This window comes from Bactrocera latifrons, unplaced genomic scaffold, assembly GCF_001853355.1.
Source record: "Bactrocera latifrons isolate USDA-ARS-PBARC rearing strain unplaced genomic scaffold, ASM185335v1 scaffold_287, whole genome shotgun sequence".
NCBI classification, from domain to species: domain Eukaryota; kingdom Metazoa; phylum Arthropoda; class Insecta; order Diptera; family Tephritidae; genus Bactrocera; species Bactrocera latifrons.
Window position 1 is genome coordinate 54822 of NW_017536485.1, and position 25251 is coordinate 80072.

At 35.8% G+C, this 25251-nt stretch overlaps 2 protein-coding genes across 2 annotated transcripts in view; one reads left to right on the forward strand and one right to left on the reverse strand.

The window, feature by feature from the left end:
- The window catches only part of LOC108970156, a 245029-nt gene that overhangs the window by 30269 nt on the left and 189509 nt on the right, over positions 1 to 25251 (forward strand). The window lies entirely within an intron of this gene.
- On the reverse strand, positions 21770 to 23394 carry LOC108970157 (early boundary activity protein 2-like). The gene has a single exon (XM_018935358.1). The coding sequence runs from the start codon at positions 23099 to 23101 to the stop codon at positions 22145 to 22147; it is 957 nt and encodes a 318-aa protein (XP_018790903.1). The 5' UTR covers positions 23102 to 23394; the 3' UTR covers positions 21770 to 22144.

The window sequence follows — 25251 nt, forward strand, 5'->3', positions numbered from 1 at the left end:
AGTCGCACGATAAGGAATCGCCTTGTCTGAAACATCGTTTGGTATCGAACGGCTCGGAGAGGTCCATCCCGATTCTGACGGAGCTTTTGGTGTTTTGGTGTTCTACTACCATATATAAAAAGTCTTTTCGTTTCTCCAATGAAACTTCAACTTATTGTTTTTTAAATTTATAATGAAATTTAATTAACCAAATATGTGCCACTCTGTTTGGCCACTTTTTGCCATTCTTCCGCTAGAGACATTATTCCATCAGTGTAAAAGTTTTCTGGCTTCTTGGCGAAAAACTTCGACAAGTAAACTACACAGGCTTCCCTTGAAGCCAACTTTACTCCATTAAGGGAGCTCTGCATTGACCGAAACAAGTGGTAGTCCGATGGTGCAAGGTCAGGGCTATAACATCAAAACTTCCCAGCCAAACTCTCCCAGCTTTTGCCGAGGGTGTGTGGTCTAGCGTTGTCCTGATGGAAGACGAAGCGCTTTCTGTTAATCAGTTCTGGCTGTATTTTTCGATTGCTTGCTTCAATCTCATCAGTTCATCAGTTGTTGACAGTAAAATGTGGAGTCAATCGTTCGACCAGGCTGGACAGCTCATAGTGGATGATTCCTTTCCCATCCCACCAAACACTCAGCATAACCTTTCGAGGCGTCAATCCTGCCTTTGCGACCATTTGTTGAGGTTCGTCACGCTGGGACCATGAGCTGTTTGGCATCATTGTATTGTCGTTTTTGATCTTCTGTTACCATTCGCTTCAAAAATGGTTCGATTTCATTTCGTTTCAGCAAGGAATCGCAGTTGTCAATTCGGTCCATTAAATTTTTGACAGCCAATACATTTTTTTACTTTAAGGACTATTTTAACATTAATATCTTAATTGCGGTTCAGCAAGAATAACCTCTCTAGAAACTATCCTTAACTAACCTAGATATAAGTTTGATTAAAATAGATTTCCTTGAAATATTCAGAATGAGTTTAGCGTATTCGATACATGAACTTGAAATGCGGTCCTTGCTCATGAAAGTATATGCACACAGAAGCTAGTTCTACGTTTTTGGATTTTACCTGGATTATATTCAGCCAAGTGCTGTTGGGAGCAGTAAGTAGTGTAGTAAATATTCCTTTCCTGAATGAGGTCATAGCCATATCTCATTGTGTGAGCAAAATTGCATTAAAAAAGTGTGTTCAAAAAGTATCGCGAATTTTGTGTTTTTTCAAAAACTATTTATTTATGCATGAATATCTACTCAATATATATTCAAAGTAATCCCCATGAGATATTATACACTTGTGCCAACGGTTTTTCCAATCTTCTAAGCACTTCAAAAAATCATTTTTTCTTCAGCTCCTCCTTCGATGCCGTCTTTATCTCGTCAAGAGAAGCGTATCGTCGTCCTTTCATGGGCCTCTTCAGTATAGGGAACAAGAAAAAGTCACAGGAGGCCAGATCTGGGGAATACGGTGGCTGCGGTATCATTAGTGTGTTGTTTTTGGCCAAAAAGTCGCGCACAAGCAACAATGTGTGAGCAGGGGCGTTATCGTGGCGCAAAAGCCAATTTTTGTCACATCTTCTCGGCCTTCTGAGAACATTTTGTACCACCGATAAACGTTGCTTCGGTCCAAGGTAGCTTCTCCGTATGCCACAGTCAACATTCGTAATGCATCCGCGCACTTAAATTCGTTTTTCACACAAAATTTGATAAAGGTTCTTTGATCCAATTTTTTGAATAGGTAAAAATCGAAGACGCTCCAAAACACGTGCAAGCAAAGCAGCTGTCAACTATCAAATGAACATTCAAAATAGACGAGCTTGTCGGCATAAGTGCGAGACATGAGTACCAACATAACGCCACAAAAAATTCGAAATTCGAATATACGTAACCCGCGAAAATTCGAAACTCGCGATACTTTTCGAACACACCTCGTATATATATTATACATGGCGAAAATAATAAATTGAAATACATTACATAATGGACGATGAGTGCATATTTGCATTATTTCTCACATTCTTTTAAAATTTGCCAAATAGCGTTGTACTGAGTAATAATCCCACCCTGCTTCTTTTCATTTGGCGCTGCACAGCTTTGGCACGTAGAATTTTCCATTAAAATTTTTCAGCATTTCTTTCCATATATACCATATGCACACACACACATATACCTTGAAACATACATATATGCATTTCTTTATTTTCCGAGTTGAAAATTCCGGACATTGTTGTTTTTGCAGTATTAAATATTTTCACTTGGTGTTTTGTGACTCACGCGACAAGTGCAGATGTCTTGGCATCAATTTCACTCATTGTTTTTGTTGTTGTTGTTGTTGTTAAGTGTCGACAAGGATGGTCGTTTGCCTCAACTCAACTCAATTTAATGTTTTTGTTTTATTGTTGTGATTTTGTTTTTTATCCTGGTGATGTTGTTAATGCCATTACGGCTGGTTGTGTGTTCGTTTCCTGAGCGCAAGAATCTACTTGGGCGGCAGCTGCTGTTCATATTTTCTATCAACATCGACGCTGTGTTGTTGTTGTGTTTTATGGTAGTTGCTTTTTATGCAGAATCTGGAATTTAAATTCTAACGATAATTTCGTATAGGAATCCTGTGAGTGTTAAGTGTATATGAGTTGATGTGGGATTCGGAAGGAAGACGATATGAAAATGCCATTTGATATTCCTGTAGAATTTCCAGACTTGAAAAAGGAGTGTTTGTATATTAAAGCTGGGTATAATCGAAACCAAGAATTGGAAAATAATAATTTTTTTACGCTTACAATTCCCTGTTTAGTGGTTATGAAATCAAAACAGGTAGTTCCGCTCTCGAAATGATCCTTATTCTATTGTCTCTATTTTTATTGCAACATTTGTATATCTACCGACGCGCCGGTTGTTAATGAATGAGGTGTACGAGGTTTTACTGAGCTAGAGACGAAATGTAGGTCCATAAAATGTATCCGCAACCACATCTGTGTCCAAATTTACAGTATTTTCTTTTAAATATGGTGCTAAAGATGTTAAACTACTTCGAAAGCCTCGCTCTGTGATCAAAGCTAAGCCAGTAATGCGACATACTCATGTCATATTCATACTTTTAGTCTCTGTTATGCAGAAAAAGTTCTCTTCTTTGAGTTATGCTCTCATAATATCACTCTCTCATACTATTTTCACAACCAACTTTATATTCAAGAGATCATTTCACTATTTAATTACCTTTGGCGCATTGTTCTTGTTGTAACGGAAATGTAGGTCAATAAATCACTACGCAAAATATGCAAATTATGAAATTCCTGGATAATTGAATAAACTGTAACTGTTGTAATTATTTGCTAATTAATTCGCATTTTCTCATGTAATATTTAAAAGACCATTACCATTTCTTGCTCCTTTAGCAGAACAACAAATGTAAGGAAGTCAATAACAGTAAGGCTTCTTGAAGTTGATTACCCAAGAGTAAACAAAGAGTAAAGTGACATGTTCATAATTGTGTTGAATTCAATTTTGATATTTTTCATATTTTTCGAAAATTAAGTCTTTAATGTGGAACCAGTTAGGACACACATAACTCCTTTCACATTCAAGAAAAAAATTTAACACATTTTTATAAAAAATAAATGCATATGTACACCCAGGATTTTAAATACGTATTTTAATACAAACCTTTATTAGAGTCTTCGAAATAGGTCCCTGACCCAATAAAGGCATGCCAAAGCTTAATCTAATTTTTCATGCACTTGTTATAAGCTTTCGCGGGGATGACCTTCGATGCCTTCAGGAAATGACTTTTAATGGTTTTAGTAGTTTGATGGCTCATTCCCCATAACGGACTTTTAAGTACCATAAAAAAATTATAAGGAGACAAACTTGGCGATTACAACAGCTGAGTGTAGTATCTTATTTCGTGTTTAGTCAAAAAGTGATGCTAGAACGTCACGTTACATTAAAGTGATAAAGTCTATGAATTTTCTGTCCACAAATCTATTCGTTGACGACAAATTACTTCACGTGGACGCCTCAAGACATGTATTTACTGACAGTTTGACTCTGTGAAACGAATAGTGAAACAAACCACGGAAAACAGAAAACGATGAGCATCACTTTGATTTTTGACCGATTTTACTTGTTTTTTCGCAGTCGGTTAATTGTTTCGATGTCACATTCACAACCCCACTTGTGCAACAGATTTAGGCCTTTTGGTATGAGTCTTGTAATGAGACGCTTCATATAGAAAACAACCGAAATGTGTTGAGTCAATTTATAAAAAACTTTTAGATTCTTTGCAATCTTTGAAGTACCAAAACCTCAAGCACTGTTTCTTAAATATTTCGATGTTATTAACATTAAGGGAGCTGGAGGGGCGACTCGCTAGACCTCACGATCTCACTGAATGCTTTGTGCCACTCAAGTACTTAAGATCGTGGTAAAGCATATTCCTCAAAACACTTGTAACATCTCCAATTATTTAGTAGTCGTGATTTCTTTGGAAACACAAAATTTCAAACAAAGTCGTTTTTGGCCTTTTCTTTCCATAATAAAAACCAGACAAACGTTTCGTGTCGGAAACAAACAGCTGAAAAACACACACCTACTTACGTAAGGAAATCAGACATCTGTCGAACATACGTGAAAAAATTTTGTACCGACCTTTCAGTCTAAGTCAAAACTGATCACAAAAAAATTTCCTTTTTAAATTTTCAAACAAGTTGTGTCTAAAAGCGCTCTTCAAGCACTTGTGATGCCCAGCGTGTATCCCATTTATATACAAATACACATTTTCTATAAATTTCAGTAAACTTGTTAAATATGCTATAAAAATGTTAAACAATATTGAAATTTCCAGTTCAGTGCCAAACCTTGCCTTTCAATCAAAACAATCTGATGTTGTTGTTAGCGGCATGAATTCGTTGGAATTTGAGAAAATTAAAATTACTGATTCATTCTAACACATACCTAATAATAACAACAATAAAAAATTATATATATATATTTATTAAATTCAATAAATTTTACCAACTTTGTTGTGGACTTCATGCGTATTAGCTGCTGAATTATTGATGAGAAACATAATTAAAATTAAACAAAATTTTAAACTTGAAAAATTAAAGCTTTCAGTTGAAGTTAACGTTGTTTAGTAAATGATTTTTATTATAACTTTTGCAATGAAGAAAAAATTTGACTCGGACTGGTTTATTTTAACTGTGCGCGCAAAACGAAGCGATGATTTTCTTTTTCTAAATTGATACAACACTTCTTAATGTTCGTGTGAGGTTTCATTGTCAATTAGTGTGTTTTGGCAGCTGTTCGTTTACGTCGCGAATTGATTTTCTGACCGCAAATTATAAATATTTATATAAGTATACGCTTACTCAGTTTTTTAGAAACCTCTTTTCTTCTAAAGAAGCTTCTGCTTGTCGGAAATAGCGATATCCGATCAAAATTAAGTATTTGTATGAAAAACTTTTTAATTTATCAGGATATATTCATGAAATTTGGCATGAATTATCATTTAAGTGGGTACACCGGTTTTGAAATTTCAAAAAAATCTTTTTTTATATTTTCATAAATATTTTGATATGTCAAAAATTTTTTTCCAAAAGTTTCAAGGCAATTTTAATAAAAGTTTGGGAGATAGAGCATTTGCTTGAAAGAATCGTGTTTGATGAGTATTGAAGGAGATGGAACCACGAACTGTATGAGTTACATTATTGGTAACTTGGTTATAGTTAAGAGGTTTCCTCGGGTAAAAAACAGCCCTTTTTCAATAACTTTTTCTAATATAAAAATAGAAATATTTTTTATAGAATTTGTTTATTGTTACAAACATACACTAATAAAGAAGTTCTGAAATTTTTGGAAAAAAATATTTTACACTCGACCGTTGCGAGCCTATTTCCGGTGAGACTTCGAAAATCCTTACACGATCATCTAAAGTGAAAAAATACGAGTTTTAGTTAAAAACTTTACTTAGAACTTGAACAAAGGAAAAAAACTGAAAATTTAACAGACATTTTTATAGAAAAATTAAAATTTCAGCGAAAATTTCGCGACATTTTTTCAAATACTTGTAAATTCTTCGCCCAAGTCTTTAAGAAGTATATCAGAAGGAACTGTGTAAAATTTTACCAAGATCGGTTGAGTAGTTATAGAGAAATCAGGTATCAACTGACTTCAAAAACACAGTTTCGAGAAAAACCCGTTTAAAGACGGCGCACTTGGCCTAGCTAGCCTCGAGCGAAGAAGTCTTCGAGGCTGTATCCCGAAACTGTTATTCGGATAAACTTGAAAATTTTGCAAAATATTTTGGGGATGTTGTATAATTTAGTAAGATATTAAAAAAATCGATTTTTCGAAGTTAAGTTTTCTCATATTCTAACCTTATTTCGAATACAATATTTTTTTAAATATACTATAATTTTTTTTCTGCACACAATACCAAGCATGTGAGATTGTTTACATATCACGTGTTCATTGTTCCACGTCTGCCAAGTATAGCAATTTTCATTTGTAATTTTTCCCACAAATATTGAAACATTTTTGCACCAACCGCAAGTCAATGCACGATTCTCATTGTTGCTTGACTTTTGCGCGTTTTTAAGCAAAAGTGCAAATATACTTTTATGTAATATGTAAATGAAAATGTTGTTCGTCGGCATGTATGCCTGTGCTTAATGGCGAAAATTTTCCTCCATAATGACAATGAATTGTAAATATTTTCACAAACAGCAAAAGCCGCAGCATTTAAGCCAACAACAAACAATCGAGGGCAATGCAATGCGAAATATTCGAAATTAACTGCGATCACGAGAGGCAAAATAAAACGAAATCAAGATGACGAAAAGCAAAAACCAAAATACAGCAGAGCGGCGAGAATTGCATGCAAACTGCCTGACAATTGCGAGAAACAGAATGTGCAAGGTGGCAAAAATGACTGAAATGTGCGCATTTAAACGAAATGCGCAAAAAATAACAACGACAAAAAAAGAACAAGAAAACAGCGAATACACAGGTAAATAATGAAGAAAATCAACAGCAAGAAAAACGGCTAGTAATGATGGAAAAAATCCGAGTTAATAAACCTACTTAAAGCTCATTTGCAATTTAAGTGCGGAGAAAAGTGTGCGAGCGCATACTTATGTATACAGAAATGTATACATAAATACATATATACGTATGTGTAAATATGAAAACATAAAAGTTAAAAACAAGCAAAAATGTTTCCTTCGGCTGAATTGAAGCTGTAAGACCCTTCACTCAAAAGTTTTCCATATAAGAATTTGATGTTGATAGATCAATTTGTATGGCAGCTATATGCTATAGTAATTTGATCTAGAAAATTTCTTTATATTTTGTAGCGTTGGCTTGAAAAATAAGTCTTGCCAAATTTTGTGAAGATATCTCGTGAAATAAAAAAGTTGTCACTACAAGTACCTGATTTTGGAAGTACAGTTTGTATGGCAGCTACTGTAGTTCGATCTAGAAAACTTCTTCAGACATTGTAGCGTTGGTTCGAAAAATATGTCTTGCCAAATTTCATGAGGATACTTTGTTAAATTAAGAAAATTTTCCAAACAAGAACTGATTTTTATCGGTCAGTTTGTATGACAGCTATATGCTATAGTAGTTCGACCTAAAAAGATTATTCACATATTGTAGAACTGGCTTCGAAAATAATTCATGTAAAATTTTGTGAAGATATCTCGCCATACAAAAAAGTTTTTCTTACAAGGACCTGATTTTTATCGGCCAGTTTGTATGACAGCTATGTCATGTAGTGATTCGATATCAAATGATGAGCTCTTTTGGGAGAAAAGGATGTGTGTAAAATTTCAGATCGATTTCCGAGGGACTAGGTCGTATATATATGTACAGACAGAAGGACATGGAGTAAGGACACATTTCGTTGCACTAATCATTTATATATACCATGTCTCCAATTTTACCTTTTGGGTGTAACAAATGCCGTGACACACTTTATATACCCTATTCAGGGTATAAAAGTAGCGGGAAAAACAACACTGCAAGCAACAATCGCTGAAGATGCTGTGAAATATAATATATACATATGTATATAGATATAAACTTTAAATATATAATATAAATATATAATATATATATATATATATATATATATATATGACCATGACTTAATGAAACAATTTTAACTTGTTTGTTGTAAACATATTAATTTTTTAAATCGCCAACTGCTCGCCGTGTAAATTTGTTTGCGAGTTTATTACTTACTTACTTATTTACAGCTATTGTTGTTATTGTTGTAGATTCATTTTTGCACGCACGCACAAACAACACCTGTTGAAATATTTAAGGCAAAAATTCGTTGCAATTCGTTGCATTAATTATGCGCCAAAGTTGTGGAATAATGGACTCGATTGAACGGCATGAAGCCTCTGCATCGCGCTCTTCAGAACTTTTGTGCGAAAATAATACAAAAAGGTAGACAACAACAAAGCGCACTGAGTGTGGAGCTATTATGGTAATATTCAGTTCTTTTTTTATTTAATTGCATTTTAAAGTTCACTTATTGGCCCATAAATGAGTGATGACTCTTGCGTGGACTCGCTGTTTTTGCATTACAAGTCGTTCATAATAAAGATATGGTAATGCAAGCGGGTCGAAAGCTTTACAATAGCAAAAAATTTTGACAGCTTTGTGAGTTGAGTGTACCAGGCATATTTCTAGGTGCATTTTTCAGTTTAATGTCATCATTACATTATTGTCATAAGGCAGCTCACGCTGTTGCTCACGAATTAGGGTTCGAAACCGAGGCTAGAGCCTATCAGCTTATCGGTTTTTCTTTGCGCCTGCGATAAGTTAGAACACTGATTTCTGGCTTGAGAGAACTAGCTTTAGCAGCAATATCTTTGTGATATGTTCACTGAGGCTGGTGGCACAAATTTTGAGAATTGGATTCACGTCTTTTGCGTTCTGAGAACTCCACATTTCTTCAGAAAATTATGATAAACCCACCACATTTGAAGTGAGCGCTTGCGCGATAATGGACGTATAAACTGAGGAGCACATAGTTTTCAACAGTTTGCTGGGTCATTGATATGTAGAAAACGATGGATGGGGCGGTAGTTCATTACCTAATTCGAAATTAGCAGGAACGATGGCTGTTACAGGAAGGCATGCGTTGATATGCTGAAATACTTCTTCGCCAAGTAGACCAGGGTTTTTAAAACTCGATCCAATAATTCGTCAAATTGGAACGCATGGGCAATGAGATGATCTGATGAGTCGACCTGAAAAGTTTTCGAGAGAAAGATTTTCCGGAAGATTTATGGTCCTTTGCGCATTGGTAAAGATATTCGGTAATGTTTTCCGAATGAATGAGAACAATCGAGCTTTGAAGATATTCGATTTAGTACCCGCCAGTAGAAACAGAGAGAGAATTGGCGCCAAATACCGAAAAGAAGAAACGACTGGCACGTTATTGTTAACACGGATATAGCCGTGTATCGGTGTCTACACCAGTAAAGAAGAAGAAGTACGCTGTGACCATCCTACTTCTCTCAAGGTAGTTGATAAAGATCACATATTGTGAATTCAAGATAACGGTGGACTACTTCCGGTTAGTAAGACCGTCTTTGCCAACTTCAAAATACAAACACAAACCGGCCTGTGAACACGTTAACTATGAGTCTGAAGTGAACTGAAATTTGGCGCCAATCTTATACAAGAATGAGCTACATGATACTAAATTTCTATTGCTACAGTTGCGCCATCTAGCGGTGAGACTAACTTTTTATTGGACCGCCCTTGTAGCTGAAGTATATATGTACATTTTATATATAACAATCTACATACTATTAAGTACATAAGAAACTTGCAAAATTACCAGAACTTGAAAAGGCAACATCATTAAAATGCTGCGAAATCTCATTTGCTCCAACGAGACATTTGTACGAGAGCAAATTGCATTTTCCACTTATTTTAAAAAATAACAAAACTTCTGCTACAACAACAGTAACTTCACTACAATTTGCATACTGTCAGCAGAAAGTTGGTGAGTTTTGCTGCAGCGAATTTGTCTGTTGAACTAAGAAGCAGAAGGTATGAGAGAGAAGAAAGTTTTAAACAAAAAATGAGAAACATGGAAAATAAAGGCGAGTAAATAGAGTGTACGACTACTGCTCTGTCAGCCACGGGTTCAAATCCTGCCTTTGATTGCACTTCTGACCGGAAAAATCTGCCAAAAAGTATTATCAGCAAGTCAAAGGGAAGCTGAATTTTGTCGGGCCCCTCTAAAAAATATAAGAAGTGCGGCCATAAATTCCACTAATTTAAAGTTTTAAAAACATCTTCTCCAGCCACTTCGTAGATTGGGTATGTTATTGTGGCATAACTACTTTATTACCGGCTACTTGCAGCAACTATGCTTGCTTTACAAAAAAAAAAAAAAAAAAAAAAAAATTGTAGTTCTTAACATTTGTCGCTGCAACTCTACTTACTCGCTTACTGTCTTGGCTAGAAGCTCTTGGTTTTATAAAGCCTCTAGCACCAAGGGACAACTCCCAAAAGTGTTAATGTTGCTATGTCACTAAAAGCGTGCTGTTGTTGTTGGGGCTCAGTGCAGTCAGCTTGTCTGCATCTGCATATTTCATGTGCACATTCGCTTGCTCTCTAGTGTCCATGGATGCATTTTCTTGAGTTTATTGCTACCGACGGCACCCCAGTAACTCTCGCCGTTGTTGTTGCTGCTGCTGCATAAACGCCATTAAAGCTGCAACAGTGTGTGCACTAATTAAACAGCTTGTCTGCCATTAAGTAGTTATGCCAGACACGCCCACTGAAAACACCACTGTTCCTTGCGGCGCAACTTTACGTAACACTTGAGTGCATTCTCTGGTTTGTGCCACATGCGTTAGTTTTGCTTTTTGTTGTTGCTATTGTGTAATTAGTAAATTTACATTTGTTGTTGTTAGGCTGCAATAAGGTAGGCAGCAAGTTGTTGTGTCTGATTCCCGTGAGTGTGCTCTGACGGCGTCTAAGATTCTTGAGTTGTGTGTGCGTGTGTGTGGACAAAGTTGACAAAGTTGCTTGAAGTGTCTTTCATTAGCATCTTTGTGTATATGTCTTTAAGTTGTGGCCAGCGTTTTTATTCAGGCTCTTGCGCAAGATAGTGCTGCCGGTATTACGGTTTCGGGGGATGCCTTGGGGTGTCAATAGTAGTTGGAAAGATATGAAGATTTTTCAAGATGAAACTTCTTCCAAGTGCTTAAGTAAGATGAAGTAGGATTACGGAGAAAATCATAGAACGAAGTTTCTTTATTACTATTATTTTTTTTTTTTGCTTTCGTTCGTTCTGCTTTCAAGTAGCTCTTAGCACTTCTAATCTATCTTCGCAACATTTGAACCTTATCTTTCTCGTCACGAAAGTTTGTTAGGAAACCGGCTTTTCCCATATAGGAGACGTCCGTTCCATTATACATCGTTTCGTTGGATAACTTGCTTATACTCTTAAGGTATTTTCATAGCGCCACTCTCAAAGAAAATCTCGTTCATATTAACAAAAACCTGGAACAGCTGATTTTTACAAGCTTCTCGTCCGTGATCACTTGGTTCGAAGTTTGAACTCTTTAGGCAGACGTATTAAAATCTCTGAACTAATCTTCCGGAGCTTCTGCGAGTTGGCCTAATCCGACCGCTACTGGCTATTCAAATTTGAGAGTTCAGGGGAGAATTGGGAGTTTTGCGTTAAGGGAGATCTCATGGTGCATGATTCCCTCCTAATCTCACCAAACGCATAATAAACCTTTCTTGGTTCTTTATCCTGGCTTGGTAATCGTTTGTGCCGAGACCCCGCAATTCGACTACCGCTTTCAGTTGACATCGTCGTAACTTACCTAATTTTCGTTACAAGTAATCATTCGGCAATTAGCAGGTGAAAATTCTGTTCGTGTGAATTTTGCGGTAACTCAACCATATATACATCGATCTTCGGTTTGTATCCAGCTTTATTTAAACGGTTAAAATTTAATCTATCTGTGGTTGATTAACTTTAGAAATTATTTTTTTTTTAGCCTGCGGCGATCTTTGATGCTGAGGAACTTTTTTAGTAGCAAGGAAAAGAATAGGAGGTTAATGAACCTAATATATTCCCATAGGCAACTACTGCCGAAAATTCGACCGAAGTGGATTCTTTTGTTTTGAAACAAGTCGTATTCGCAGATTTTAGAAGTATGGAAAAAGAAACGATGAAAAAGGGTACAGTCGAAGCAGTAGACCTACCAATATTATTGCTTCAATAGCCGTAAGGTTTTGTCCACATATTTATGGGATTCATAAGGTGTGATTTACATCCACTACCGACCACCTGACACACTAACCACCTTTCTAGGGTTCGAGGCCCATCGAAAACCTTGGCCAAACTTAGAGTGTGGCACCCGATAGCAATTCAACTCCACATTTAACTGACAAAGGGTCAGTTCTTGCCGCATTCGGGCTTTAACCCCAACCACCACGATATTTGCCGTGGGACCAGTCCGCGTGAGTAGGTTGGAACAAACGCTATAGGCTTGTGCTCTTCATGGCAGCAGAATTAAGTCTCCGGACTGGCTTCATAACCAGTTGAGTCTACATACTGATCTGGACTAGCGACTAGGAGTTTGACCCCATGCACATATACACACACACACTTGGCCTTCGCTGCCTTAATAATCCAAAAAACACTGTTAGGCGAAAAAACATACCCTATCCACGGTTTCCCACAGCTTGACTCCATTCGACATTTTTTGTTTCCATTGTTTGGTGGAATGCAGAGGAGCGTTACCAGGCGACCCACTTAGCTGACCTCTAGGAAATTTGCAGCAGACTGGTCAAAGAAGAATTGTTGGAGAATTGCTGGTCTCGACCCCCCGCTACTATTAAAAAATGTATGAGCTCTTATTACGTTTTGCTAATAATTTTTCGAATAGTTTTATAAATTATGCCAAAGGGAAAAATCTCTTTACATGCAACAACAATAAGAAACTCACTTGAACGTCAGTTAGATGGCATTATGGAATAAAAGTGGGAGTATATTCAACTTTCAGCGGTCTTTTAAGTATTTGTACTCACTCACACATATGTATACAAGGGTCATTAACCGCTAAGCAAGGCAAGAACATAGCGACAAAAACACAACTTCAAGAGACATATGAAAATGTGATGCTGCCATCTTGCGTTTATGCATTTGCGAGGGGAATGCCCCTGCATAATATTCATATGTTTGTATGTATGCGGGTTTGTAGACAAAATATTGCCGCAACTCAATGCACACACACATGCATCTATGCTCATATAGTATAAGGGGGCAGGTGGGCGGAATGCAATGGCATGCCCAAAGGCAACTGCAGCGTAAAAGCCAACAACAAGCTAACAGCAGCGACAACAAGTCCAAATGCCAATGCCGCTGGCGGCAACAACAACAACAATGCAACAAACAACAGAAGCATAAATATTACAGACGAGCAGAGTAACTATTATTAACAACAATAAAAACAGGGCACAAGCATAAGCATAAAAGCAAGAACAACAAAATGAACTCACGCATACACACATACACATAGATATGTATAAAACATGAGGGTTTGCAGTGACATGGAAAAGTTAACGAAATGTTTTTCATGTAAAAATTGCATTTCAAAACTAAACGGTAAAATTTTCGCTTATAAAAGCGCTAGTAAAATATGAAAATTGCAGCAGCGCGAAGCATAATTCGCGGAGACTGCTTTCCTCTGGCATGTAGCTACAACTACAGCAACAACGTGGCAACTATTGCGCGAACGCTTTGCGGCAGCCTTCGGGAATAGCGCAAGAATGGCTTAAGGACATACTTACATATAACTGTCCGGAAATATACGCTGCAGAGCTTCGCGTTTGCAACTGCTAACGGGACTTCTTATAGGTTTGTTGTTGTGTATGTAATTGCAGCCACAAGTCAGGAACCAAAGAGTCACGCGTAGCACGCTGCACACGAAATAACTACAATACTTTAACTTGCGTTATTGCAGTGAGCGCGTAAAATCAAGAATTTTCCTAATTTTGAGAAAAGGAATCGGCCATAAGGAAATATCTTGGAGCGTAACAGACCGTAGATGCTTAAATTTCAAGCGTTTGAGAGCTCGTGAATACTTGTTGGGAGATGAAAACACGAAGTTTTTTTTTTTATTTATTTAAAGAAGACAACGTGAAGACAAATTTCAATACATTTTGTCCGAAAATAAAATATTTTTTTTGTACTCGTCTGTACGTAATTTTATTAGACTTTTGCTTAATAAGTTTTTACTTGTTACAAATTGGCTATGATGTGAAGTTAACTTAGCTGCAAAGCAAGGATGAGCTTTCAGGTAGGCTGCAAGTAGATGTATAGAAAATACTGAGAAGATAGGCAAGCAAACTTGTCTACAAAAATGCTCTGGTTCAATATACAGTGTGACGCAGGAATCCGGTTACAAAATCAAACCATAACAGCTTTTTTCTGTGAGTGAATGACTTCCTTCTTTCTTAATTAGCAACTTATTATTCAATATTTTTGAAAATGAATAAGAATGGTTGGAATAGTGCACCAGTACCATGCTTTGCAGTCTGTTATATCCGTCCAAAGATAACTCAGACGGGATTTTGGCGGCACTCTCTCGAGTAGATGAACAATTATGAGGCTAGTAAACATTTTTTTGTCGAATCTGCAAGTATAGCAAGAAGACCGTTTCATCGATATCCGTATGTTCGCCTCGCAACTTATCGGTGCATCTTGGAGTTAGCAGACAGTCATTGCAACGAATAATTCGAATAACAAGCTGTTGAACCCTCTAAATTTGATTGGTGAACTAAAAATTAACTGCTGATATCCATGATACCGTGAAACTTCTCGACAAGCCTTTTAAGTAAAGCATTTGGCCTTTCGTTGAACCTTCAAAATTCTACCTCTTACCTTGTACCAATTTAAATTGCTATAATCTACATTAATTCTCCGGATATTATTTTATTTTAAATATTTCCTTTTGTTGAAATTTACCTATAATACTTTATATACTTATACAAACATCTATCTTACCGTAATCTCCACTTCTCTCGTTTCAGGTAAGCTTCTTATAGTATTTTTCCACAACAATACTATTTGCTTATCACACAAAACTAAAAATACGGTTCGATGTAAGTAAACAAATGAGAGAAACTGAAAACTGAATAAATAGCATGGCGAGTAATCGTCTAGACGGTCATAAACAAAAAACAAAAAAAAAAAAAAAAATTAATTTATTACAGCTAAATAAGTAGATAAAACGCAGATTGTGATAAAGCTTTAAACAATACATATATAAAGCCATAAAATATAATAAAATATAGATAAAAAGCGCTGTAATGAAGAAACAAAAATAAAATCTGACCCAGTTAGAAAAACGTAAGCAAATAATGGAGCGTAAAGTAGTAATAAAAGTTAATATTTGAAGCATAAACAGGCGAACACAACTCGCACAGACTATATAGAGATACATAATTATATGCAATACAAGCCGACTTCGAGCGGCTGCATGACTAAATGGAGAAATCCGGTTGTGCTGCCACTTGAGTTATCGTCAGAGTTCAAGCACCAAATACACTATTGACCTTCACAAAGCTGTTCAAATATACAAGTACATACACAAAAATAATATACATACACATATAAAATCATATATTTGTAAATACATAATAATATTTGTACGGCTTTAAGGAGACTTAAAAAAAATTGAAAAATTAAATTTTAGTGGAACAAAATAAATAAAGAAAAGTTACTTCAAACTCAAATAAAAAGGTATGTTTTAAGAAATTTTTTAAATCCATTGCATAATTTAATAAGTCGGATAAAAATATTAATAATAATAATATAATTATTACAGCTTTTTCCTCTACACCTTTAAAAGAAGTTGGCACAAGATTTTTATCTTTTGAGTTCTTGTTTGGAAACCCTTTTTATTTGAAATTTGAAAATACCGCTTCACGAAATTTGCTATAGATTATTGTCATAGTAAAGGCTACAATTTCAGAACATATGTCTCAGATCCGATCACTATGGCATATAGCTGTCATACGAAGCGACTGATAAAAATCAAGTCCTTGTATGAAAAATTTTCTTATCTAACAAGATATCTTCACGATATTTGGCATGACTTATTATCCAAGGCAATGCTACCAAATATGTAGAAGTTTTTTAGATCGAACAACTATAGCTTATAGCTGTCACACATATTGACCGATAAAATGTATGTTCTTGTATGGAAAACTTTCTTGGTTAACAAGATATCTTCACGAAATTAAGCAAGGCTTATTATCTAAGTATATGATGCAAAGTTTGTCGAATTCTTCTAGATCGAACTACTATAGCATATAGCTGTCATACAAACTGACCGATAAAAATCAGATCCCTGTATGGAAAACTTTCTTATTTAACAAGATATCCTTACGAAATTTGGTAAAGAATATTGCCCAAAACAAGGCTATAATATCAGAAGATATCGCTTAGAGCGGACCACTATAGCATATAGCTATCATACAAACTGACCGATCAAAATCGAGGTTTGGATGGAAAACTCATGTGTTGGATAAGATATCGGTCACTATAGCATACATATTAAACATAAATAGCTGAGTTCATAATTCTCAAGCAGTCGCATTGCAACAACAACAATGGACAATGATTTGCGTCACAGTATTTATTTCGTAAGTAAATATGTAAAGTTACGCCGTAAATTGTGAGCGACATGCGATCAAGACAGCAAAGAAACGCGGTAAATATAATGCAAAAACAAAAACAAAAAAACAACAGCAAGCGAAAACTTCTAAATAAGTCAGCACGAACCATATACCAAAACTAAACACAATAAGCTAAAAAATAACAAAATCCCCAACAATAAATTCGCTTAAAATATAAGCATACAACACAAAATGATAACAATAGAAGCAACAAAGCGAAATAAATGCATTTCCAGCACAGCAATAAATAACGGACACTGTTCAGGGTTACCAAGCAGATTAGAAACTGAAGGCGATACAAACACACACAAAAAGAAAGCGAAACACAGAAATGTGCATTTCGGGAAAACTTGACTGCGAAAAAATGCATAAAAAGAAAGCGCACTGCAACAACAACAAAATAACGAAATTATAATTGTGTCACGTGCGCAGACACGTAAGACGAAGGCGTTGCTAGCACCAAGTAAAAGGAAAAAAACGCAATCAAAACAACAAAAAACCCAGCGTGTTGAAGAAAACCTGCACAATTTTAAAAATTCAAGAGACGCTGCCACGAGTGTTCGTACTTGAAAGTTGCGAGCGGCGCGCAGCTACACATTAGGTGTTGAAATCGTATTGCGGCGCGAATGTGTCGGCCGCAGCGACCGTGGCAGCTGCAGAAAGTGCGATAAATTTCAATTGCAGCACCGGCAGCTACAACACCAGCAACCACAATGGCGGTAGCGCAGTAGCAAAAGCCGACGCAAATAAATAAATTGCACGGGACAGATAAGCGGGAACTTTCAGCGAACGCAAGCGGCGCTTTGCCAGTCGCAGTTGAAAGGCGCCAGCAGCTCGCTACGGTGCACAAAGCCAGCAGCAATACAAGCGACTGTGCGTGTATGGGTGTATGTGTGCGCGTAGCGCATGCAATTGGCATTTTCATGGTTAACAGTCGAAAAGTTGCCGCCAACGAAAGGCAAAAAGCAAAAACCAAACGAAAACTTGTTCCACTTTCACGGCAAAACAATTCGCTTGGTGAAAATGCATGAAAAAATGCACAAACAGACATATATGCATGCATATTTTGCCAAACAAGCAAACCTCATGCATTTGGAGCCGACAAAAACGACGACAAAAACAACAAACGCTCGTGCGTACAAATGAAACACGAAAAGGCAACTAAAATTAAACTGCATTGCTGCGCCTTCTTTGCAACACTTTCGCTACAAAGCAGTAGGCAACAACAAACAACTAACAGTAACTTTGCGCCACCACAATGCCACGGATGCGCAGCATTTTGTGGCAGCAATGAAAAGTTTGTTTTTGCAGCTGTGCACTCGGTTGTTGTTATTGTTTTTGGTTATATTGCGGCTTGTAAATGCATATAATCGGCCATAAATCATTGAAGAGATAGCAACTGTGTGTTAAAAACGCTTTCGATATGGATTTTTGTTTTTTTGGCCGCATACCCAAACTATTACTCATACGCTGTGGTGCACTGCGTGGCGAGGCGAATGAAATTAAGCGCTTTTAATTGCTGGCATTTCGCAAGCAAACTGGAAATATTTCCAAATTTGCGCTTGTGACCACGGAGAGCTCTGATGCTCAGCTATGATTATAAAGTTCTTTGTGATAAGAATTTTCGGGCAGACTGAGCGCTTTTTTAGCTTAATTTCGATGAGCTTGTATTCGACATGGATCGTTGTGACAGAGGCAGCAAATAATGCGAAATTCCGAAATAATATTATTAATAGCTATGTGAATGATGTATGAATGTTGTGCGTTTTAAAAATTCATGAAAAAATCGGCGTGCGTCGTTTTTGTATCACAATTCTGACATTATTGTTGTCAAATTTATGAACGCTACAAAAGCGACGCTATCCACATACTCACCGGTTTGTGCTTATTGTAGTTGAATAACGCTAATATACACTGAACAGCTGGTTTGTACTCAGAGCTCAGAAGAAAACGTCGGATGTCCTGCAGATTTGTATAGAAATAATCAACTCGACGAACTGAGTCGAACTTTTCCTGTCTGTTTTTCTATCTCACTTAATTTTTCGGATATCGATCTTAAATTTTGCACACCTCTCTATCTTCCCAAGATGCCGTATTTTACGGAACCAACAAAATCGGTCGTTTGCTGCCATTTAAACTGAACGATCGGAATGAAGTACTTTTTCTCTTTACAAGATATCTTCATGAAATGTTACAAGAATTATTGCCTAGGGTAAACCTACAATCTCCGGTAAAATTGTTTGCATTGAACCATATTTGCATTCAGCTGCCATATAAACTGACCAATAAAAATCAAGTCCTTTAATGGAAACCTTTCACATTTGATGAAACATTTTGATAAAGTGCACCTGAATTTATGGTTTACGGGACCACTAAAACCTCCGAAAGTATTGTAAAAATCGAACTAGTTTGGCATATCAGTGTCATACAAACTGACCAATCGATTTTAAATCCTTCAGTGGAGCACTTTTCTATTTGACAAGGTATCTTAACGAAATTTGGCATAGATTATTATCCACAACAACCGCATAAATTTTGAAAAAATTGTTCAGAAAGGACCATTATAGCATATAGCTGCCATTCAAACCGACCTATAAAAATCTAGTTCTTGTATGGAAATTTTCTTATTTGGGGAGAAATCTACACGAAGTGCCCATGATGTATTGTCTACGGCGGACTACTATAGCATAAAGCTGTCTTAAAAAATGGCCAATCAAAATCAAGTTTTTGCAAGGAAAGTTTTTTGACACATTACACACGGAATTTAGCATATATTGTTACTATCTAATAGATTGTTTCATTCTCAGAACACACCACCTTATTATGGTTTATTCTTATTAAGTCAAATTCAAAGTTGTTGTCAAAATAATTACAATTTTTGAGCAGATTTTTCAAACAAACCTTATGTATATTGCTATTTGCCAAACGAGTTGATATGAAGTGACACGAGAGTACGAATTGTCAATTTAAGGTCATGGCCTTGAAGCAAATGCCATTTGACTGGCAAATTCGTAATTAAATTGGACATATTAACAGTCGCGAATGACAAATCAAACCCTTTTTTTATCAATCTTTTTTTGTTTTATAATATTCAAGTAGTAAATCAATGACGCTGCGACGGAACGACTTTAACGCAAAAAAAAAAAAAAAAAAAAAAAAAAAAAAAAAAAAAAAAAAAAAAAAAAAAAAAAAAAAAAAAAAAAAAAACGATTATGAATATGATTTCAATGATATTTCTACCCTTCCAAATCCCTCTGGGATATATTAACCATGCCATTATATTATCCTCGAATGAAATAGATCCTATGACATGTCTGAATATTAGAAACCACTTCCACAGACAACTTACGAACAGATGTTCTAACTCAATATGTATTGTATCTAATGACTAGGCGATTATAATAGGAATTCGGAAAAACTGTATTACGAAGTCTGGACAAACATTTGCTGGCAAAATTTTGTTTGCTGTTCAAAGAAACCATAAAAGTCCTGGGTTCCATGAACTTTTCACCAATTTCCACCAATACATAACACTTTGTTATTATTTTACTTCGCTCTCAAACTCTCGAATTAAATTTTTTCTTTTGCTGGAGCACAAACCTATGCGTTTTCGCAAATACTGTTATGCTAAAACAAAAAAATTAGCGGTTCGGTGTTGGCAAAGCCACGGGCAACGAACAAAAAGGCGCACATGTAGATGAAAGATAGACAGAGTTTGATGAAAGATAGACAGAGAGAATGAATACTGACAAAATTTGAGCGAGATAGTTATGTGTTTTTGAGCAAACGGAAAAGAATTAAAAAAACTGAGTTTTTTCAAGACATGAAAATTATGCTCTCTGCAGAGAGAGAGAGAGAGAGAGAGAGAGAGCTGACTTTTATTATTTCAGGCACAATGCTATAAAACTAAATTTTTAATGTGTATTCCAGCGATCTCGATGCTAATGTTTTTTGTAAAAACTTGAATTTTTTATTGTTAAAAAATTATGCAAAATATTTTTCTAACTGTTCAACTTACGTTGATCTATAACTTCGCATTTTAAAATAATTTAGTTAAAATTTTGTTGAAGATATCTTCTTTAAATAGCTTATTGTACTCAACAAGGCTAAAAAAGTACATTTTAAATTTTTTTTATCAATATACATTACGATCACTTATTTCATAAAAATATGTTATAAGTTTACTTACATCTTCCTTATAAATCTCGACATAGATTTAAAGCTTCACCTTTTCTATACCTCGAAAAGTTACGGCACGATTTCGAATATTTTTCGTATAGAAGTGTCACATCTTATTGTCGCTTTCAGCGCAAAGTCCTATTCCGATATCTTCATTGGTGTTCTATTTATTTATTTGGTTTTAAGGCGTGGTTTTAATCCAATTTCGGTCAACGTATAAATGTGACATAATGGTGTAAAAGTAGTGTCTCGTAGCACATTTGGTTAAAATCGGTCGAGTGGTTGCTGGGTTATTACAGTTTTTAGAACGAATAGTAGGTCAAGAATAAGAAATCAATGAAAAAATGTCCGAACCTTTCATTTTACATGAGCTAAAGCCAGTTAATGCGACTGATAAAATCTATAATATTTTTGGTGGAGAAGAGCCAACCTTAAAAGTACCTCAACTAAAAGAGTATTTAAAAAATGAAAGAGCACAGATTGACAGATCACAGGTGTAGTTAACATAATACATTGTAGGATCTAGTTTTGCTAATTTTTTAATATATTACAAAGTAACTGGTTTGTAAAAATGGTCTTAATTCGTGCTCGGTAGTAAACAGAGTCGGTATTTTGACTTAGTATAAGTGTTATTTAAGACTGTCTGACTTAACTTTCATCTCAAACTTCAATCGAGCCAATATTTCAGAATTATCTGCTGCACCATCTAGCGGTTATTTTTCCTATAAGAATTTTAGCGAAATCATTTCAGCGAATGCAGTAAGTTTTGGATTTGTAGTTGTATCAAATAGAATGAACTTTTTAGACAATTTTTTTTTATTATATAATACTTTATGTATTGATAGTTTCTACAAATGGTTTTTTATATGTTATGAGGTGATGCCTAAAAATATAGTTGTAGATAGAACCGCAAACGAATGATTTGTGCCGAGAAGTTTTATGCGAGCAGTTTACACTTTTACCCCTCATTTACAAATAATAAAGAATATACAAAGAGAATGTTCTCTACAGTAAAAGAGAGAGTAGTAGCGTTAATTTCATTCCAAATAAATTTCTTTTCCATTCCTCTTAAAAAGCTGTACGCTCCACGGAGTTGAAGGAAATTTCAATGCCACGCAGCGTATCTCCAAGAACTCTCCCTATATATTATAAAATTAAACAAAAAACAACAAAAATATGACTCGTCAAGTTTTATATATTTTTTTCTTTCCCAAAATTTACAAAACAATAGCATCTCCAAAATTCACACTTTGCTGCGTTTCGCTTCGTCTCCGCATTTTGAGGAGATCGCAGCTCGAATTGTTTTCTCGGAGCATTGAAATCGCTTCTGCACGCAATAAATTATATCAGCTACCTTCTCTGGATCTAATCTGGGCTTTTTGGTATCTTTATGCTTATAGTACAATGGCGCAATCCTGCCGCTGAAGGAGTGCGTGGCAAGCGTTTCGCCGCCAAATACGCACATAAGCAGTTTTCGTGTTGCAAACGAACTGCTAGACCAACGAATCTTGTCGTACCTCGCTTTCGGTATTGCTGTACCATTCGGTCCTAGTTTTATCATATGTGAGTCTTCATCTGTTTCTTTCTCAGTTACATTCGAGCTGCTGAAATCGTCAGTTATTTCTGTTGAGCACTCGTCGGAGAGTTGTTCTCTGTCACGCTCGTTGGCATGTTCAATTGTTTCGTCTATGATTAACTGATCTTCAGTATTAGTTACTTCTTCCTTTACCTGTTCGTAGTTCGAAGTTTCCGCTGTGATTTCTTGTTTTATCTGGTGATTCTCAATTTTTGGTGTTATATGTACTGCAGTTTCTTCTGGTTCTTTCTTGAATACAGTTATGAGTTCAGTGCGTGTTTTGTGTGAAATTTCCTCTTCATTAGTGTTAGGTTTTGCATTATCAATGTATATATGTTTTGAAGGTCTTATTATTTCAGGTGTAATATTTATCACGTTTGAATGTGTTACATACACCGAATTCAAAGGTTCATCGTAGGAAATACGTTGTCTTTTGGCTGCATTGCCTTTATTTTGTAGATTTCGTCTGCGTTTCAGACAGGTGGTGAACAGGGTGCTTGGTAAGAGAGTGTTAGAAATTTTGTGCAATATTTGACCCATGAAACTCTTTTTATAAATACGGTATTTACTAAAACTAATTTTTGAACCTCTTTTTAGTGTTTTTGTTGCCAGTAATGAACGCATGTGTATGACCTTAAAGCGAAGCTAGCTTGACTTTTATAAGTGTCATGCAGGTAAAATGTATTTTCTATTAATTTGAAAGAGATTAGGTTACATACTGTTACTTTATACTCTCTCTCTCACACACAGGTCGGAGTGAATCTTTCGATTTAATTGATATTAAAAACCTTTCACCGTATCACGAGCTTTCTTTTTGCGAACGAAAGCTCCATCGTAAAAGGGTTCTATGTTTGACCAAGAGCAGAAAATAGAAGACTATTTGTTTTTGGAGTTACAATCTTTTGAAATAAACTTCGCAAATAATTTTCGAAAAAAATTTGGGTAAATTTTCAACTTTTAGTTTGTTTACCTCTGACTGTTTTATTTTTTAGATTTACTCAATTTTACTTTAAATTTAATAAAATCGACTAATTTCCGTAGCTATGGAAAAATAAGAGAAATAAAAACTATTTTCGTCTAAGATAAAAGATTGTGTATACTTTAAGGAATAAAATATTGGTCTCGTAATATAAACGATTCCTTGAGGAGGCCTTAGGAATTTTTCAGATGATTTTACAGTCTCCTTAAAAGTAATCTCCACTATACCAATGATTTTTCCAGTCCTCGGAACACTTGCCTGACAATTTGCAAGGACCATATCCTTCATATCATGCTGATTGGCTTGGTTTTTGCGGCAGATAATAAGACTCTTTGTGTTTTTTTTTTAGCAAAACAGGGCGCGCGAAACACAACTCAATCACTCTAGAAAGCGGTGTTCTTCAAGCGAAGATTAATACAATTTAAAAAATTTAATTAGTGTAATTTTTTTCATGTGGTAAATTAATTTTTAGAATCTTTGCTCTGATAAATTCAATATTTTAAGTTAACATAAAAGGCGTCATATCTTTGTATATAAAAATCTTCTGACCGTGCGTTTGTAAATGAACTCCTCCTAAACGGCTGGGGCGATTTTAATGAAATTTTTTTTGTGTGTTCAACGAGATTCAAGAATGGTTTAGATTCATAATTTGATCCACTGGCAAATGTTGTTTGAAACTAATTTTTCATTTTTAATTAGTTGGTAATTTGGAATGTTTTACATTGGATCCGATAGACTGCGCTACCAACGCAGTATCCAATATTCAAACCTTAAAAGGCGGCATCTGTAGACCAATAGCGTAACGTATTTTAAGAATTAACCCTCTAGAAATCTCTAGAAACCATTTATAAGTAAGCTTGCATGTCGATTTTATACAGCCTACCCAAGCTCGTGACCAGCAGTAAGTAACATTTAATGTATATTTTCTTTTCCAATGTAATTTCGCAGCTCCACAAGCGTGCTTCTACACCTGTGGTGTTCTTAGTTGTATTAACAACATGATCGTAGTTTGATAGCCATCAAAGCCTTTGCTGCGTTACATGATTATTTCCATTTCTACAGCTGATTTTTGAGCATTGAGCAGGTAGAAGAAAAAGGTACGGGCATATACCGCATTAAAGTCTCGGGAAAACTGGTTGAAAAATCAGAAAAATAGTAACCAGTTTCGAGTCAGCGATGTTCAAGGCAAAATTTAAAAACTTGAATAATCGGTTGCATGACTTGTTGGCATAAACCATAGACTTGAAAATAGTCTAGCGGCGTCAAATCGCATGACCGCGGCCAATTCACATCACCATTTCATGAGATGACACGTGCACCGAACTTAGTTTCCAATAAGTCGATTGTAACATTCGCCGTGTGGCTTGTGGCGCCGTCTTGTTGTAACCACATATTGTTCAAGTCCATATCATCCAATTCGGGCCAAACATATTCGGTTATCATTGAGCGGTAGCGATTGCCATTCACAGTAACGTGCCGATCTTGATCATCAATAAACTGCACCAGTCCGTAATTTTTTTAGGACGCAATGGTGACTCATGGAGTACGTGTGGATTGCTGTCTGACCAATAACGCATTTTTTGCTTATTGACGAAGCCATTCAGCCAGAAATGAGCCTCATCGCTGAAGATGATTTTTCGATGAAAATCCGGATCATTTTTAATGTTGCCCAATTCATGATCAGAGACGATTCTGGTGGTCAAGCGACTTCAGTTCTTACATCAATTTGATCTGGTAAGGATATGGGCGAAGATCTTTTCGCAAAATTTGCCACAATGACGTATATAAACAAAAA